Source organism: Erythrolamprus reginae, chromosome 1, assembly GCF_031021105.1.
Source record: "Erythrolamprus reginae isolate rEryReg1 chromosome 1, rEryReg1.hap1, whole genome shotgun sequence".
Taxonomy (NCBI): Eukaryota; Metazoa; Chordata; class Lepidosauria; order Squamata; family Dipsadidae; genus Erythrolamprus; species Erythrolamprus reginae.
Window position 1 is genome coordinate 331,537,665 of NC_091950.1, and position 16,065 is coordinate 331,553,729.

Below are 16,065 nucleotides of genomic sequence, written 5' to 3' on the forward strand. Positions count from 1 at the left end.
GTTTTAATAATTACAGATACATCCATTATTTGAATTTAGCTTTCTAACAGAGAATTGTTAATGCCTTTTCTGAATCTTTCAACTATCATTCAAAGAAAACTCAACCACTTCTGTAAGATAGAGGGTTTCCCCCTTGTAATTCTTTCTAATAGAATCTTCCATATCATACCATTTTGTCTGAAAAAGCTGCTGACTTCCCCCTTCCTCACAGTCCCTGCCTACCAAAAAAACTTTAAAGGCAATGGTGGATTTAAGGGTGTGTGATTGATCAAAACTGGGATACTCTAATTTGCAAAGGCAATTTTCAGATAGAAACATCAATTGATACACCTTAGAGAGGCTGTCAAACATGGCCCGCATGTGTCACACACTGGCCAAGCCCACACCCTATTTTGCAAAGGGGAAAAAAGTCACGATACATCACATAACGCTGCCATGATGACACGGGTTTGACACCCCTGGCTTGACGCTTTTCAGTATGTTGAAGCATATTGATTTTAACAATAAAAATCATTACTTCATCATTTTGGGAGGAGGCAATCTAGACGCATTTTATGAAATTCTATCTTTGTTGTAGAAACCTTTCCTCAACCCTGAAACTTGTGCATGAAACAAATACAGGTATTTTTAAGATAGCATAGCTGTTAGATTGTTATCAAAAGGCAAAATTACTATAGGAGTCTATTAGATACTGGTAATGCCTATCAATATAATTTCCCATTACGTTCAATTCCTGTCAATGTATAAGCAGATGACTAGGGTTAAAAGATAAAGCACAACTATGCTCTTCCTTTGACAATGTCCTATTATCTGAACATTCATTTTAAGAAAAATAAGCGAGACAAGATGATTAACATCCCAGTTTCTAAGAGTGATATACTTGCAGAACTGTTACTAAAGGTTTAAATTATAATTATAATTTACCTTTGTTGGAAAAGGATTTCTGACCAATCTCATCCCAAATCAAATACAATTTTAACTACTCAGTAGTATTCAGCAAACGTTTACTTTTTCTGTACACAACAATTTAAAAGAGGAAATTAATTAGATTACAGGGAACTCTTATGGGATTTGAGTAAATCAATGTAGACTTTTTACTCTCAAGCAATAGTGAAGAGTTACTTTCCAGCAATAAGGATGTTTTTTCTGCTGCATTTAAAATGGAAAGTTCTTGCTTTTTTCTCATTGTCCTGATCTTAATCATCAGCAAAATTGTCATTTCTAGGCTTAGTTTTTCCTTATTTTCCAAGGATCTGAGAGAAAATATCATAACAAGGGTTAAGATAAGGGGCACACCACTAGCATTTAGCTGGAACTGGTAGCTTATGCTGATAACAATGTATGTATCTAGCTATTATATGAATGTGATGCACTTGAGCTCTTTCATCCTGGCTGCTGATGTGAAAATACATGGTAAATACCTTGTTATGGCCTCTTCAAAGGCGCATGACTGCATGCCAAGTTCTTAAGCATAGGCCTCAGGAAAAACTCTCCCCTGCCCTGGACTCATGTGGAGGGTTACAGTGGAACCAATTTATTCAGCTTTGAGTCAAAGGGAGTTTGATTTACCTGACATATGATTTAAAATACAGCAAAAACACTTAAATGTATCAAGCAGCAATGCAGTCAAAACAATACTGAATATTAACTGCTTTGATATCTCTACAATAAAATCCCAACATTTTCAAATATATTTGGCTGAAAAAGAAGGCACGCAATTCATTGGAGTTATCTTTGCCACTGTTATTATTTTAACCATGTAGTCAGGTGCGACTCTTAGTGACGTTATAGACAAGTGCTTGCCATGCTACCCTGTCAAGCATAGCTTCTTTCCATTGTTGGATGTTCATCTTTGTATCAAATCTTTGCCATTACTTTGCCCAATTTAAAAGAAAAAATTGCCTAGTTTTACACTCAAGTACAGGAGGGAATATATTAAGTCTTTTTAAAATGATGACTTAGCATTTATTTTATGGGAAAGAAATGGGTCAGTATCAGAAGCGCAACCTTATCAAAAGGACAATTATCAAGAAATTGGAATTAAACTCTGTGCATCCATAAATGAATTGTTTGCAATTTATTGAGTATGTAAAAAGCTCTCAGGATATAATTCTTTCCAAAATCAATGCAGGGGTCTCCACATCCTGGAACACATAACTTTAAAGTTTATAATTGCAACATAAATTTACAGGATAAAATGTAGAACACTGAAAAAAAAACATATAATTTCTCCAAGTCACAATAACATAGAACTAAATTCATTATCAATTGATGAACAATTGGCGCACAGATGGAACTCTTTGGAAACACAAGTATTCCTGGAATTTGGCCAGATTTTTTGCTTAGAGAAATCCATTCTTAACTTTTCTGTTTTTGTATAACCATTTTATTAATTTGATAACAATCAAATAATCAAATTAATGAGTTGGCATTTGTTTAACTTGACGTAATATCAATAGACTTTAATTACTCAGTACTTAAAAGATACAAACCCAGAACAATGACAGAAGTGACTAGAACCCAGAATTCCATACTTCTAAGAAAGGACCATAGTTAACTTAAGCATACCCAATTACTCTGTTAAGCCATTTAATCATTTGGACTTTCAATCTGCCCTCTCTAAACAAATGTAAATAATTAAATTGGCTACAAATGACTATAGGTTTCTCTACTGTCTCTCATTTACTGTTCAAGGTGATGACTCATTCTACAAACATGCCTAGAGGAAGGGCATGTATATCATCTTGCTTACATACATGCTCATCCATTAGGTAGCTAATGGATGAGCATGTGCACTTCAAACAAGTCAGTCCCTCAGCTGCTTTTTATATTATATTGCTTGTGCATCTGTGAACATAAAACTTTATTCAGTAGGTTTTTTTGGCCCAAGGCACCTGCTGCCTATCCAAATTTCCCACAGTAAGACTAAAATAAGCTTTCTGAAATTAATCAATATGAGGTATATAATCAGTTTATTATATATACATATACATACATACATACATACATACATACATACATACATACATACATACATATTCCAAATTTCCTATATATAAACACACAAACACACATATATATGGAAATTTGGAATATTTTCCACTTTGTAGACCACACTTATTTACTCATATAATAATGTTAAGATTGTTGAGCGCAATATGCTGACACTACAAACTTAGATAGGGTTATAAAACACTGTGAAGTGGTATATAAATCTGAGCGCTATGGCTATTTTACACTTTATAATAATCTCATTCCAACTACACTCCATAATCATCTCATTCCAAAATCGCATATTTTTCCCCACGTAGGATTTTCCTGCATTTTCTCTGAAATTCTTTCTGCTATTTTTAGGGAGAACAAGCTGGATGAAGAGAAAAAATTAACATCAATGACCGCCAGAACTTCCCCGACCTGTCTTTTGAGTTCAACGGAATTTTTTTTTAAAAAAAACTGGGACATTAAAACGCACGGATTCAGCAACAGACCTCAATTAAATTCAACCGGATTAACCGGGCAGGTGTAATAGTGAGAGGATCATTGCTTAAGAAACTTCATTCCACGCTCTATTGCAAATCAAACTTTTCTTGTGAGGGAGGGAAAAAAATGGAAATAGGCTATGGAGATTTGCGCGACTCTTGAGTAAAATTTAGTTTAAACTCAAGTCCAGCGTCGTCCGGTTCTCCACATTGTGGCTGTTTTTAATCCCTCAGCGGACTCGCGGCAGGTTGTTCTGCAAGCAGCCCTTCCGGGGTCTTTATTCGAACTTGAGCGACCGAAAACAAAAATAAACCTTAAAAGCGCTTCTTATTTATCCGCAACCTCGTCCTCCATGCAAGAAGACCCAGCCCCCTTTTCAGTCCGCCGCCACCCTTCATTGTTCCTCGCACAGCCTGGCCCGGCTAACCGAGCGACCCTCCCTCGTCCACGGCGCGGATTCAAACTCAATGCCCTCAAAGTGCTTAATTCCTCCTCTTCTTACAATTAGAGACACACGCACCACACACACAAAACACACAAAAAAAACCCCAGACGCGGTGGGAGGGAGGGAGGTGGGAGCGATTAGGACTTCAGCTGCTTTTCTCAGCGCGCCCTCGCCCGCTCTTGACCTGACATCGGCGCGCGGATGCTTTCCCCGGAGGTGCGCGCGCAAAGGACCAGGAGGGGGAGGGGGAGGGAGGGAGGAGGCGGAGAGGAGGTGAGCGGCGTCCGTGACGCGCTCGCGATAGAACGGCGGAGCGGCCGCGCGCACGGAACGGTGTCTGCGAGCGTCTCTCTCTCTCTCTCTCTCTCTGTGAGAAAAGGCGGGGAGGAAGGAAAGGAGACAGCCGGGGCGGGGAGTTGAGGCGGCGGCGTTGTTCCGTGAGGCGAAGGAGAGACGCTGCCGAACAGGAAGCCCTACCGACCGAAAACCTCCGGAGCGTCTCGGTTGTTCCTACGCCTTGAAAGCGAAGGGGGCAAAGTCTGGTGAAAAGGCGAGGAGGATTTGCTCGGCGAGGGGCGGGCACCAGAAAGGACCGGTTGCCCTGCTCGCCTTTCTTTTCACTCCCCCCTCACCACCACCCGCTTTTCTTTTTTCTGGGAGGGGGAGCGGTTTAAAAAAACAACAACAACCACCCGCAACATATTCCCCGGGAACTCCGTTGTCCGGGCCGTCACGGGCCCTCCCGTCGTGTCGGTGGCTGTGAGAGACCCGGAGGACGGCCGAGGAGGATGTCGGGCGGCGGTGGTGGCGTTGGCGGCGGCGGTGGAGGAGGAGGTAGTCGCGAGGAGGAACGGCGCAAGCTGGCCGATATCATCAACCACTGGAACGCGAACCGGCTGGACCTGTTTGAGATCAGTCCCCCCACTGAGGTGAGAGAGAGAGAAGACGGAGAAATACGAGAAAGGTTGTCCCCCCCCCCTCACGGCCTCCCTCCACCCCCGCCGCCGCTCTTTTCTGCCTGAGGGAGGTGGGGAGGTAAACCGTTGTTGTCGCTGGCCGCTTTCCCCCGCCAACCCCCGCCTCCACCTCAATCACCACACATGCCCCAACTAACTCTCCCCCCCCCCCAATCTTCCCGTCCTGCGGACGCCTCCATCCTCGCCGAGGGGAAACTCCGCCCCTTCCCGAGGTGAGAGACCCGGCGGCTTCCCGGGAAAAAGGAGGTCCCCTTTCCCTTCGCGTATATTGTGCCGGCGGCGTTGGGGGTGCCGGAGGGGTGTGTATGTGTGTGCGGAGAATCTGAAATTGGCGTTACCTTTTTTTTTATTATTAAAAAGTGACCGGCCCTGTTATGAGAGGGGGGGGGCTCGGTCGTTCTCGGCAGGGAATAATCCACTTGTACCTCCCCCCCCCCACGTCTTTAATGCTTGCAAAATGCTCGTCATTTCCACCCGGCGAGGAAGGGTTGTAAAGAGAAGGACGCCGTGCCCTGCCTTTGCCACTTCCCCCAAAGACCCCCGTGGTCGTGATTCTCCACAGGCACCCCTCCCACACGCATTTCCCAGGGTTTTTTTTGTCCCCCCCCCCTTCCTTCGCTTTGGAGGAACTGCCGTTCCTGTTTACAGGCCTTGTCCAGCCACTGCAATCCCCGGATCAACCTTGTGTTTCCTTTCAGTGATTCCCCAACTAGCATTTCCTGGACTCCCTTTCCCTTGCAACCCCCCCCCCCCAATACAGGTAGGGCTGGACTTATAATCACACTTGAGCCCAAAAATCACAATTGAGCCCAAAATTTCTGTTACTAAGTGAGACCTGTGTTGAATGACTTTTGCCCCATTTTACCACTTTTCTTGCCACAGTCGTTAAGTGAATTGCTGCAGTTGTTAAGTTAGTAAGGTGGTTGTTAGTTAAGTGAATATGGCTTCTCCGTTGATTTTGAAAAAGGGGATCACATGACCCCAGAATGCTGCAGTCGTCATAAATATGAGTCAGTTGCCAAATGTCTGAATTTTAATTGTGTGACCAAGGGGATGCTGCAGTGGTAAAAATGATCACATAAGTCACTTTTTTCAGTGCCATTGTAACTTTGAAATAATAATAGTTGCCCTGAGTCCCACGGGATTGGGTGGCATATAAATCAATTAAATTAAATTGATTACAACAACAAAGTCTGAAGGAACCTTGGAGGTCATCTAGTCCATTGTTTCCCAACCTTGGCAACTGGAAGATATTTGGACTTCAACTCCCAGAATTCTGGGAGTTGAAGTCCAAATGCTGGCTGAGGAATTCTGGGAGTTGAAGTCCAGATATCTTCCAGTTGCCAAGGTTGGGAAACACTGATCTAGACTAGCCCCCTGCTTAGGCAATAGACCCTACACTACTTCAGACAACGGTTATCCAACATCTTAAAAACTTCCAGTGTTGGAGCATTCACAACTTCTGGAGGCAAGCTGTTCCACTGATCAATTGTTCTCACTGTCAGGAGTTTTCTTCTTAGTTCTAAGTTGCTTCTCTCCTTGATTACTTTCCACCCATTGCGCCCATGTCACTAAACATACTGTTGTAATTTGAGGACTATTACCTGGCTGAGCTCCAATAAACATAGTTTCTAGGGATTGTGTTCTAATTTCCTGATCTAAGAAAGTGCACATAATAGGGTTATTACTCCTTTTTAGAAATCTCAGGTTAGAATCAGTAGAAAGTATAGCAGGATCTTTTAGACACTTACAAACAGTTTCATGCAATACATTTATTTTGCACTACATAATTTTGACAACCAATTGATTTCTACATATACTGATTATTTGTGTGTAGAGATAATCACTGAAAATATTTAATTTGTTCAAAGTATTATAGACTAATTTGTTTAAATGTACTGTATTTTTAAAGTTAATTTTAAGATTTTTTTTTTCAAAATACTGAAAAAATGTTTTATTGGAAAGCTCTGGGTAAATTTTTATTAAAATTTCAGTTTAAATAGAAAAACTAAAAATAATTTTAAAGCCACACCTAATTGCTGATGCTGTTATATTTTTGTGAGCGTGTACAAGGCTGATCTGAAAGATGATGTAGTCAAGAATTTTGAAAGCTGTTTTTTCCTTGGGCAAAACAGGGCTATGATGCCTACTTATTGAGTAGAGATTTGTCACATGCCTGTTCCCAAGATAACAAATGAAATTTGCATTGACCGTGGTTGGTCTTCAGTTGTTAATGGAAGCCTTCTGATAAATTATATTTAATATTTTAGATTTATTTTTTAATAAATAAGTCAGCTCAGAAAAGGAAATGTTCTTGTGTATACATTTATGTGATCTGTTTAGTTAGTATTTAAATTATATTTATCTCTCTGAAGATTTTTAAGTAAGCATATAGACAACTGAATCTGGTTGTTTTGGAGGAAAACACTTGCTAGTTTATTTTAAATACAGATCAGTTATATGTGCATTGTTTATTTTTTCCTCACTATTTGATAGATTTGCAAAACTTTTAGATTAGCATTTCAAATATTATTGTGATAATGCCAGCTTAAAATGTATTTTTCAAGGTAACACATTTGGCACAGGTTCATAAATTGTCACTGAGGAATGGCAAGGATGCAATCTTTGAAGAACTTATGTTCTTATTAAAAGTAACATTTTATGATGCACTTCAGTAAACAAAATAATTCTTTAGGTTTCTTGATTGTCTTTTACCTGAAACTCCAATATTTGTGCAATTTGATTTTGTATTGCTTTTGTAGAGCAGAACAATGTTTTTAATTCTTCTGTATAAGTCACCTTGTACATTTGTATTGCCAAATGCTTACCTAATGCAGCGGATATGTTAGATTAATATGTGTGATTACGTTTGTACACTGGCCACCATTCTTTTGACTGTAGTAGTTTTTGCATGCTTGTATTTTTAAAAGGATACACTTGGTAACATAACCATTTCAACATTTTATCTAATGGAATTTCTTTAAAGCCATGCTGAACTTGCTTTTTTTAACATGAAAGTGGAGAAACACCTGTACTGTCATGGTAACTAAGTTATTTCCTGTTCTCTGTCTTGCACAGACTTCATGATTTCATTTCTGTTTGTATCTCATTTAATTCATGCATGCATAAATTACGTTCCTAGACAATAATTTTTATTTAATTATTATAAATGCATGTAAGTAATATGCACTTATTGACAATAATATCTTGAACAATATACACACGTAATTGATAACAGCAGTACTGAACACACAAAAAAGCAACACCTATATATTCCAAGTACTGTACGTCTTAGTAACTTTTCTGAATATTAACAGCAAGAATGGGGATCTTATTTTTGAGGTAACTACAAGTCCTTGACCAACTACAATTACGCCAAAATTTCTCTTACTAAGACAATTGTTAAGTGAATTTTACCCTATTTTGTGACCTTTATTGCTGCAGTTTTTAACTGAATCACTTCAGTTATTAAGTGAATCTGGCTCCCTCATTGACTTTGCTTGTCAGGATGACTCAAAATGTGATCACCTGACCCTAGGATGCTGCAACTATCATAAATATGAGTCAGTTGCCAAGCGTCTGAATTTTGATCACCTGACCATTAGGGTGTTGCAATGGTTGTGTGAAAAATGGGCATAAGTCACTTTTTTCATTGCTACTGTAACCTTAAATGGTCACTAAATGAATGGTTGTAATTCAAAGACTACCTGTAGTCCCACAGGAGAGAAGCCCTGGCAAAGAAGGTATGCTTCTGAATCTCTTGCAATATGCCACACCTAATGAGGATTCTAAAGCATAGACTCTCTATGCCTTTACCTCTCTCCTCCCCCAGCATTTCTGTCCTATCTATTACAATTCACTTGATCTTCATCCACCAGCATTTTTATTTATTACAGACAGTGAATATATGTTGTAAAAAGCATAGTACAGTGTAGGCAATGTGTGGCATTCTGAATGTTGCTGCTCTTCTAGCATTTTAGTTACACTTATTGGATTGGTCACCATTGTAGGTCAACAATATGTGAGAGACTATTGACTGTTACCTATCCAGTGTTGTGCTATTAGTGATATAGCACAGTGCTTTCTTAAGGAACAAAATATATAAGCTACTTTCCAAAGGGCTTCACAAATTAAATAAAGTACTGTATTGAATTATTCATTTTACAAAAATCGAGCTTTTATATTTCACATGGAGATTTTCAGGTATTCCAAGTTTTGTTTTTTGTATAGATGTTTTTCTTGGTGATTGTTATTATGTTCTAGAAAGCATATTATATGCACAGGTACAGTATATGTGGTACCTAGCACAGGTACAAGTATATGCACAGGTACAGTATATGTGTACCTTGCTCAACAGTTGCAACTGTGGTAGTAACTAGTAGTAACAGTAGTAAATAGTAACTGTGAGAGGGATCTTGGAGTCCTAGTGGAAAACCATTTAAATATCAGCCAGCACTGTGTAGCAGTTGCCAAAAAAGTCAACACAGTTCTAGGCTGCATTAACAGGGATAGAATCAAGATCACGTGAAGTGTTAATACTACTATATAATGCCTTGGTAAGACCACACTTGGAATACTGCATTCAGTTTTGGTCACTACAATATTAAAAGGATGTTGAGACTCTAGAAAGAGTGCAGAGAAGAGCAGCTAAGATGATTAGGGGACTGGAGGCTAAAACATGAAGAACAGTTGCAGGAACTGGGTATGTCTAGTTTAATGAAAAGAAGGACTACGGGAGACATGATAGCAGTATTCCAATAAATATCTCAGGGGTTTCCACAAAGAAGAGGGAGCCAAGCTATTCTCCAAAGAACCTAAGAGTAGCACAAGAAGCAATGGGTGGAAGCTGAACAAGAAGAGAAGCAACTAAGGAGAAAATTCCTGACAGAACAATTGATCAGTGGAACGGCTTGCCTCCAGAAGTTGTGAATGTTCCACAACTGGAAGTTTTTAAGAAGGTGTTGGATAACCATTTGTCTGAAGTAGTGTAAGGTCTCCTGCCCAAGCATGGGATTAGACTAGAAGACCTCCAAAGTCCCTTCCAACACTGTTGTTATTATTATACACTGCTCAAAAAATAAAGGGAACACTCAAATAATGAAATATTCTCATTGAATACTTTGTTCTGTACAAAGTCGAACATGCTGACAACAAAATGAAATTGATTGTCAATCAGTGTTGCCTCCTAAGTGGACAGTTTGATTTCACAGAAGTTTGATTTATTTGGAGTTATATTCTGTTGTTTAGTGTTCCCTTTATTTTTTTGGAGCAGTATATATTCAACTTATCTAAGTTGAAATTAAACACTTTTACAAAGTATTTCTTAGGATGCTCATTGATAAATTGAATTAATTTATATTTTTGTAGGAAAGATAACTAACTCAGAACAAAAAAAATCTAATGGGTTTTTTAAAAAAAGAAGAAAGTATAACTTCCCATATGTTGTACAATTTTTATCTCATATTAGACATGCTGGATAAAGGTAGTAGTGTTGAATAATATTTGAATTGCTTTATATTTTTTATTGCTGAAACAGCATATGTATGTATGTATGTATGTATGTATGTATGTATGTATGTATGTGTGTATGTATGTGTGTATGTACATATGTATGTACAGTGGTACCTCTACTTAAGAACTTAATTCATTCCATGGCCAGGTCCTTAAGTAGAAAAGTTTGTAAGTAGAAGCAATTTTTCCCATAGGAATCAATGTAAAATCAAATAATGCATGCAAACCCATTAGGAAAGAAATAAAAGCTCAGAATTTGGGTGGGAGGAGAAAGAGGAAGAAGAGGAGGAGGACAGTCGCTGCCGAAGGAAGAAGGTGAGGTGAATAAAACAAATCCAAAACTTTAAGGCTTAAAAAAAGAAAAGAGGGACTCTGCGGCGACAAGGAGGAGCATGCGCCTCCCATACATCCAGCGTGAGGCTGCCACCCATACACTGTGCCAGAGAGAGAAACCCAGGCGGCTGAGAGGGGGAAACCTCCCGCTCCTTTGACCGAAAGGTTGCTGCTGCTACCTGGTTCCTCTTTCTTCCCATGCTGAAGGACTCCCCTCTCCTCTTGCTCACTCGCTTTGGAGCCGGCACCTTTCCTTCACTATGGCGACTCCTCAGTTTGGCTGAAGCTGAGTTGATACGGCTGGGGCGAAGCACCCTCTTTTGCCTTTCCACGCCCAGACACACCAGGAGGCAACCTTGCGCCGGGTGTCTGGGAGGCAGTGTGAGGGTGTCACCACAACAAAGTGGTTTATTCCCTTTCCAAGCGCCCAGAGAAAGGAAAACCCTCTGTTCGCTCTGGGCTGCCGGAGGTTTATTATTTCCTCTCTAAGCGCCCAGAGAAATGAAAATGCTTCACGCCACAACCAGCCAAGGAGTCATGAGAAGAGGTGGAGTGTTGCCTGAAGAGAAGCCATGCTCCTCAAGCAAACACTAACTGCAGCAAAGGCACACGCGGAGGGCGGGCAAGTGGCAGCTGCTTGCTTAAGGAGGATCTTTGGATGCAGCTTTCTCTCTGCCCTACAGATCTGCCCTTGCTGCCCCCCCCCCCAAGCTCTTCAGCTTAGCAGGGAGGACGTGAGCTCTAGCCCAAAGCAGCAGGAAGTAAAGGCTGCCTTACGCACACATGTGTGGAGGCAGCTGCAGGGCCACTTTTCTCCTGTCCTAAAAATCTGGTTATCGCTTTGCGGTGCCCCCTACAACCCGCATGAGAGAAGGAGGGGGAGAAGTATCGCCGGAGCGAGGGCAGCCTTCGCTTCCTGCTGTTTCGGGCTGGAGCTCATGTCCACCCCACTCGGCTGAAGAGCTGTTGGGGGGAGGGACAGGACAGGACACAGCAAGGCAATGGCCAGATCCTTAGGGTAGGAGAGAAGCCACATCCAAAGACCCTCAAGCGAGCATCTGTCTGCTCTCCGAGTGCATCTTTACTGCCCTTTGGTGCTCACTTGAGGGCCTCCCTGCACAGCCAGGGAGTTGTAGGAGGGGAGGAGGGTCACCCGAAGAGAAGCCTTGGCTGGGGGTGGTATCTACCTCAACCAGTGCCAGAGAATCTGCCCCTGCTGCTTCTCCATTCACGCTGTTGCCCTTACCTTTTCAGGCCAGGTGAGGGAGGGGAGGGCGAGGCCAGTCAGTAATGGGACAGGGAGCCACAGCAGGGGCCCCAAAGAGCTGCATGCAGCTCTGGAGCTGCGGGTTGCTGACCCCTGCCCTCACCCTAACCAGAGGAAAAGGTGGGAATCGCTGCACATGTGGTTAAATATTTTTGAGGAAGGCTTATTTTTCGCGAAGGGTTTATTTTGGGGGGATGTTTTATTTTCAGGGAAACGTGATAGATAACACATATAAGTATAAACATTATGAATATATGAAATGGATACAAATAAAGGGGAATATTAGGACAGGGTTGGTAGACACTCTGGTGTGCTTATGCACACCCCTTAAAGATCTCTTAGGAATGGGGTGAGGTCGACAGTCTAAAGTTAACATTTTAGGGGTTTGGAGAAGAAACCACAGTCAGGTAGTGCATTCCAGGCATTGACAACTCTGTTTGTATACTCTTTCCCAATATTTTCATTTTTATAAGCAAATGGTTTTTTATTTGTTGGCATATGATGATTATAATTACATTTGTATATGCCTTCTCATTCCTTCCATTGTAAAGGTCTTTTTTAAACAAAATTTTAACCAAAAGAAAAAGAAAGACACAATTAAATATTTAACTTTCATGCCATAATAATAATTCTTAGCATAAACTTGCCATATGTTCTTCAGTAAAAAATCTTGAGTCTCAAAAGAATAGAAGCCTAATGATATTCCATTTTAGCATATTTTAATTGTACTTTTCTTGTGCATATATGAGGTTCTAGTTAGAATAGAATAGAATTTTTATTGGCCAAGTGTGATTGGACACACAAGGAATTTGTCTTGGTGCATATTTATTTTATTTATTTTATTTATTACTTAGATTTGTATGCCGCCCCTCTCCGAAGACTCGGGGCGGCTCACAACATGTAAAAACAAATCATAAGCAATCAGACAAATTTAAAATATTTAAATATTTAAAAAAAACCCCATATGCTAACAGTCACACACACAGACATACCATGCATAAATTAAACGTGCCCAGGGGGAGATGTTTCAGTTCCCCCATGCCTGACGGCAAAGGTGGGTTTTAAGGAGTTTACGGAAGGCAGGAAGAGTAGGGGCAGTTCTAATCTCTGGGGGGAGTTGGTTCCAGAGGGCCGGGGCCGCCACAGAGAAGGCTCTTCCCCTGGGGCCCGCCAACTGACATTGTTTAGTTGACGGGACCCGGAGAAGGCCCACTCTGTGGGACCTAATCGGTCGCTGGGATTCGTGCGGCAGGAGGCGGTCTCGGAGATATTCTGGTCCGATGCCATGAAGGGCTTTAAAGGTCATAACCAACACTTTGAATTGTGACCGGAAATTGATCAGCAACCAATGCAACGTACATAAAATAAAATATACATTTGTCAAGAATCATGTGATACAACACTTAATGATTGTCATAGGGGTCAAATAAGCAATGAAGAAGCAATATTAATAAAAATCTTAGGATATACGCAACAAGTTACAGTCATACAGTCAACATGGGAGGAAATGGGTGATAGGAATGATGAGAAAAACTAGTAGAATAGAAGTGCAGATTTAGTAGAAAGTCTGACAGTTTTGAGGGAATTATTTGTTTAGTAGAGTGATGGCGTTCGGGAAAAAACTGTTCTTGTGTCTAGTTCCACTTAATATTGAAGCTCACGGTCTGTAAATATAGTTGAAGCCTATTTCCTTTTACTGTTTGTCCTATCAATTGTGCACTTTGGGGAACTGTCCTTGAATATAGCTTATCTGTCTGGAACCCACACCGCATTTCAGACATAAACACTCTAGAAAAAGTCCAGAGATACTTTACCAGAAGAGTCCTTTACTCCTCCACTCACAACAGAATACCCTACGCAACTAGACTTACAATCCTAGGTTTAGAAAGCTTAGAACTATGTCACCTTAAACACGACCTAAGAATAGCCCATAAAACCATCTGCTACAATGTCCTTCCTGTCAACGACAACAACACATGAGCACACTACAGATACAAACTTAGTTAACCATTCCAAACTCGACTGCAGGAAATACAACTTTAGTAACCGAGTAGTTAATACATGGAACTCACTACCTGACCTTGTAGTATTATCACCTAACCCCCAAAACTTTATCCTTAGAATTTCCACTGTTGATCTCACCCGATTCCTAAGAGGTCAGTAAAGGGCGTGCATTAGTGCAACAGCGTGCCTTCTGTCCCCTGTCCTAATGTTACTCTTACTAGTATCATGTATATAAACATTGTTATATCTTTGTATACTACCAATATGTACTTGACAAAATAAATAAATAAATAAAATAAAATAAACTACAGTACTTTTCAATCACTATTTCCTTCTCATGCGCCATCTACTGCTGCTGCATGCAGAAAGGTAGAACACTGACATGTAAGTGTCCCTCCCCCTAGCTAATTGTTGATATTTGAAAGAAAGTGTGACTTGGGCAGCAAGCATGTTTTGATCCATGAATGTTGAGAAACTGCAAAGAATCATGGTAGACCTTTGCTATTTACTCTGACAATAATTGTTCTAAATAAACATGTAGACGAGGCTAGCAGAAGGAGTTGGAATTTGGGATATTTTTATGCCATCAGTAGAATTTCATACATACTTCATTTTCAGTCAGCCTGTCCTCTCTGTCTGTCCTGTCTGTCTGTTTTTTGGTATCCTGCCCTTTAAAATTATTTTTACAAATACAGTGGAACCCCGACATAAGAGCTGCTCTACTTAAGAGCAACTCGAGATAAGAGCTGGGAGGGGAGAGATATTTTTGTTCTACTTACAAGCCCAAATTCGAGATACAAGCGCCAAGGAGCTGTCTCCTGAAGCCAAACGCTAACTTCCGCGTTCGGCTTCAGGAGACAGCTGCGAAGCGGCGCGCGTGTTTTAAAAGGTTGCAGCCGGCCTGGGGGGCTCGGGGGGGGGTGCTTGCAGCTTTCTTTCTTGCTCTTTTTCTTTCTCTCTTTTACCTTCCCTTCCTCTATTTCTTCTTTTCTTTCTCCTTCCCACCTTCTTCCCTCCCTCCCTCCTTTCACTCATTCCTCTCTTACTCTCCCCTTTCATAAGTTTCCTTGCTTCCTTCCCCTGTTCCTGTCCCTTCCCCCTTTCTTTCTTTCTTTCTTTCTTTCTTTCTTTCTTTCTTTCTTTCTTTCTTGCTCTTTTTCTTTCTCTTTTACCTTCCCTTCCTCTATTTCTTCTTTTCTTTCTCCTTCCCACCTTCTTCCCTCCCTCCCTCCCTTCACTCATTCCTCTCTTACTCTCCCCTTTCATAAGTTTCCTTGCTTCCTTCCTCTGTTCCTGTCCCTTCCCTCTTTCTTTCCTTCCTTCCTTCCTTCCCACCCTCCGTCCATTCATTCACCCATTCCTCTCTTGATCGCTTAAAGCCGGTCCCTGGTGCAAAAAGGGTTGGGGACCTCTGTCCTACAGGATTGGGTGGCAGAGAAGTTGAACATATGTAAATTTAAAAGTTTAAGAAAGTTTACAAGTTAAGTGAAAGAAACTTCATTATTCATTTATATGTACATGTACATTTCTTCATTAAAAACATGTCTTTCTGCATAATTTAGACTAACTTTGTGAGTTTTTTGAGGGCTGGAACCAATTAAAATTATTTACATTAATTCCTATGGGGAAAAGTCGTTCGAGATAAGAGCTGCTCGACTTAAGAGCCCAGGTCCGGAACGAATTAAACTCGTATCTCGAGGTACCACTGTAACTCAATATGGTGAACATATCCAACATACTGCACAAGAACCCTGTGAGGTGAGCTGGGCTGAGAGAGAGAGAGAGAGTGGCTGACTCAAGATCACCCAGTTGGTTTTCAAGACTGCAGTGGCATTTGAACTCCTACTTTCCTGCTTTCTAGCCTAGTGCCTAATCATTAGATCAAACTGACTAACTCAAAGTCACCCAGTTGGCCTTCATGGACAGTCTTAACTTCCCCAAACAGACTAAGGTTAGGAGATCAAAATGGAATGGAGTTCTCTTTCAGAACATTTTCAGCAAGAGAAGGATTGCTATCTTAACTGCAACCCTGTTAAACACGCTAGCTA

General features: G+C 41.0%; 1 protein-coding gene across 20 annotated transcripts in view; it reads left to right on the forward strand.

The window, feature by feature from the left end:
- The first annotated feature begins 4,100 nt into the window (after positions 1 to 4,100).
- The window catches only part of AFDN (afadin, adherens junction formation factor), a 111,060-nt gene continuing 99,095 nt past the window's right edge, over positions 4,101 to 16,065 (forward strand). For 11 of the 20 annotated variants that reach the window (XM_070733859.1, XM_070733873.1, XM_070733863.1 and 8 more), the window contains exon 1: positions 4,176 to 4,854. In XM_070733859.1, the coding sequence (XP_070589960.1) occupies positions 4,714 to 4,854 (141 nt within the window). In that variant the 5' untranslated portion in view covers positions 4,176 to 4,713. Of the gene's footprint in view, positions 4,855 to 16,065 lie in introns of all 20 variants that reach the window. The other 9 variants (XM_070733860.1, XM_070733865.1, XM_070733867.1 and 6 more) reach the window with 3 other exon arrangements.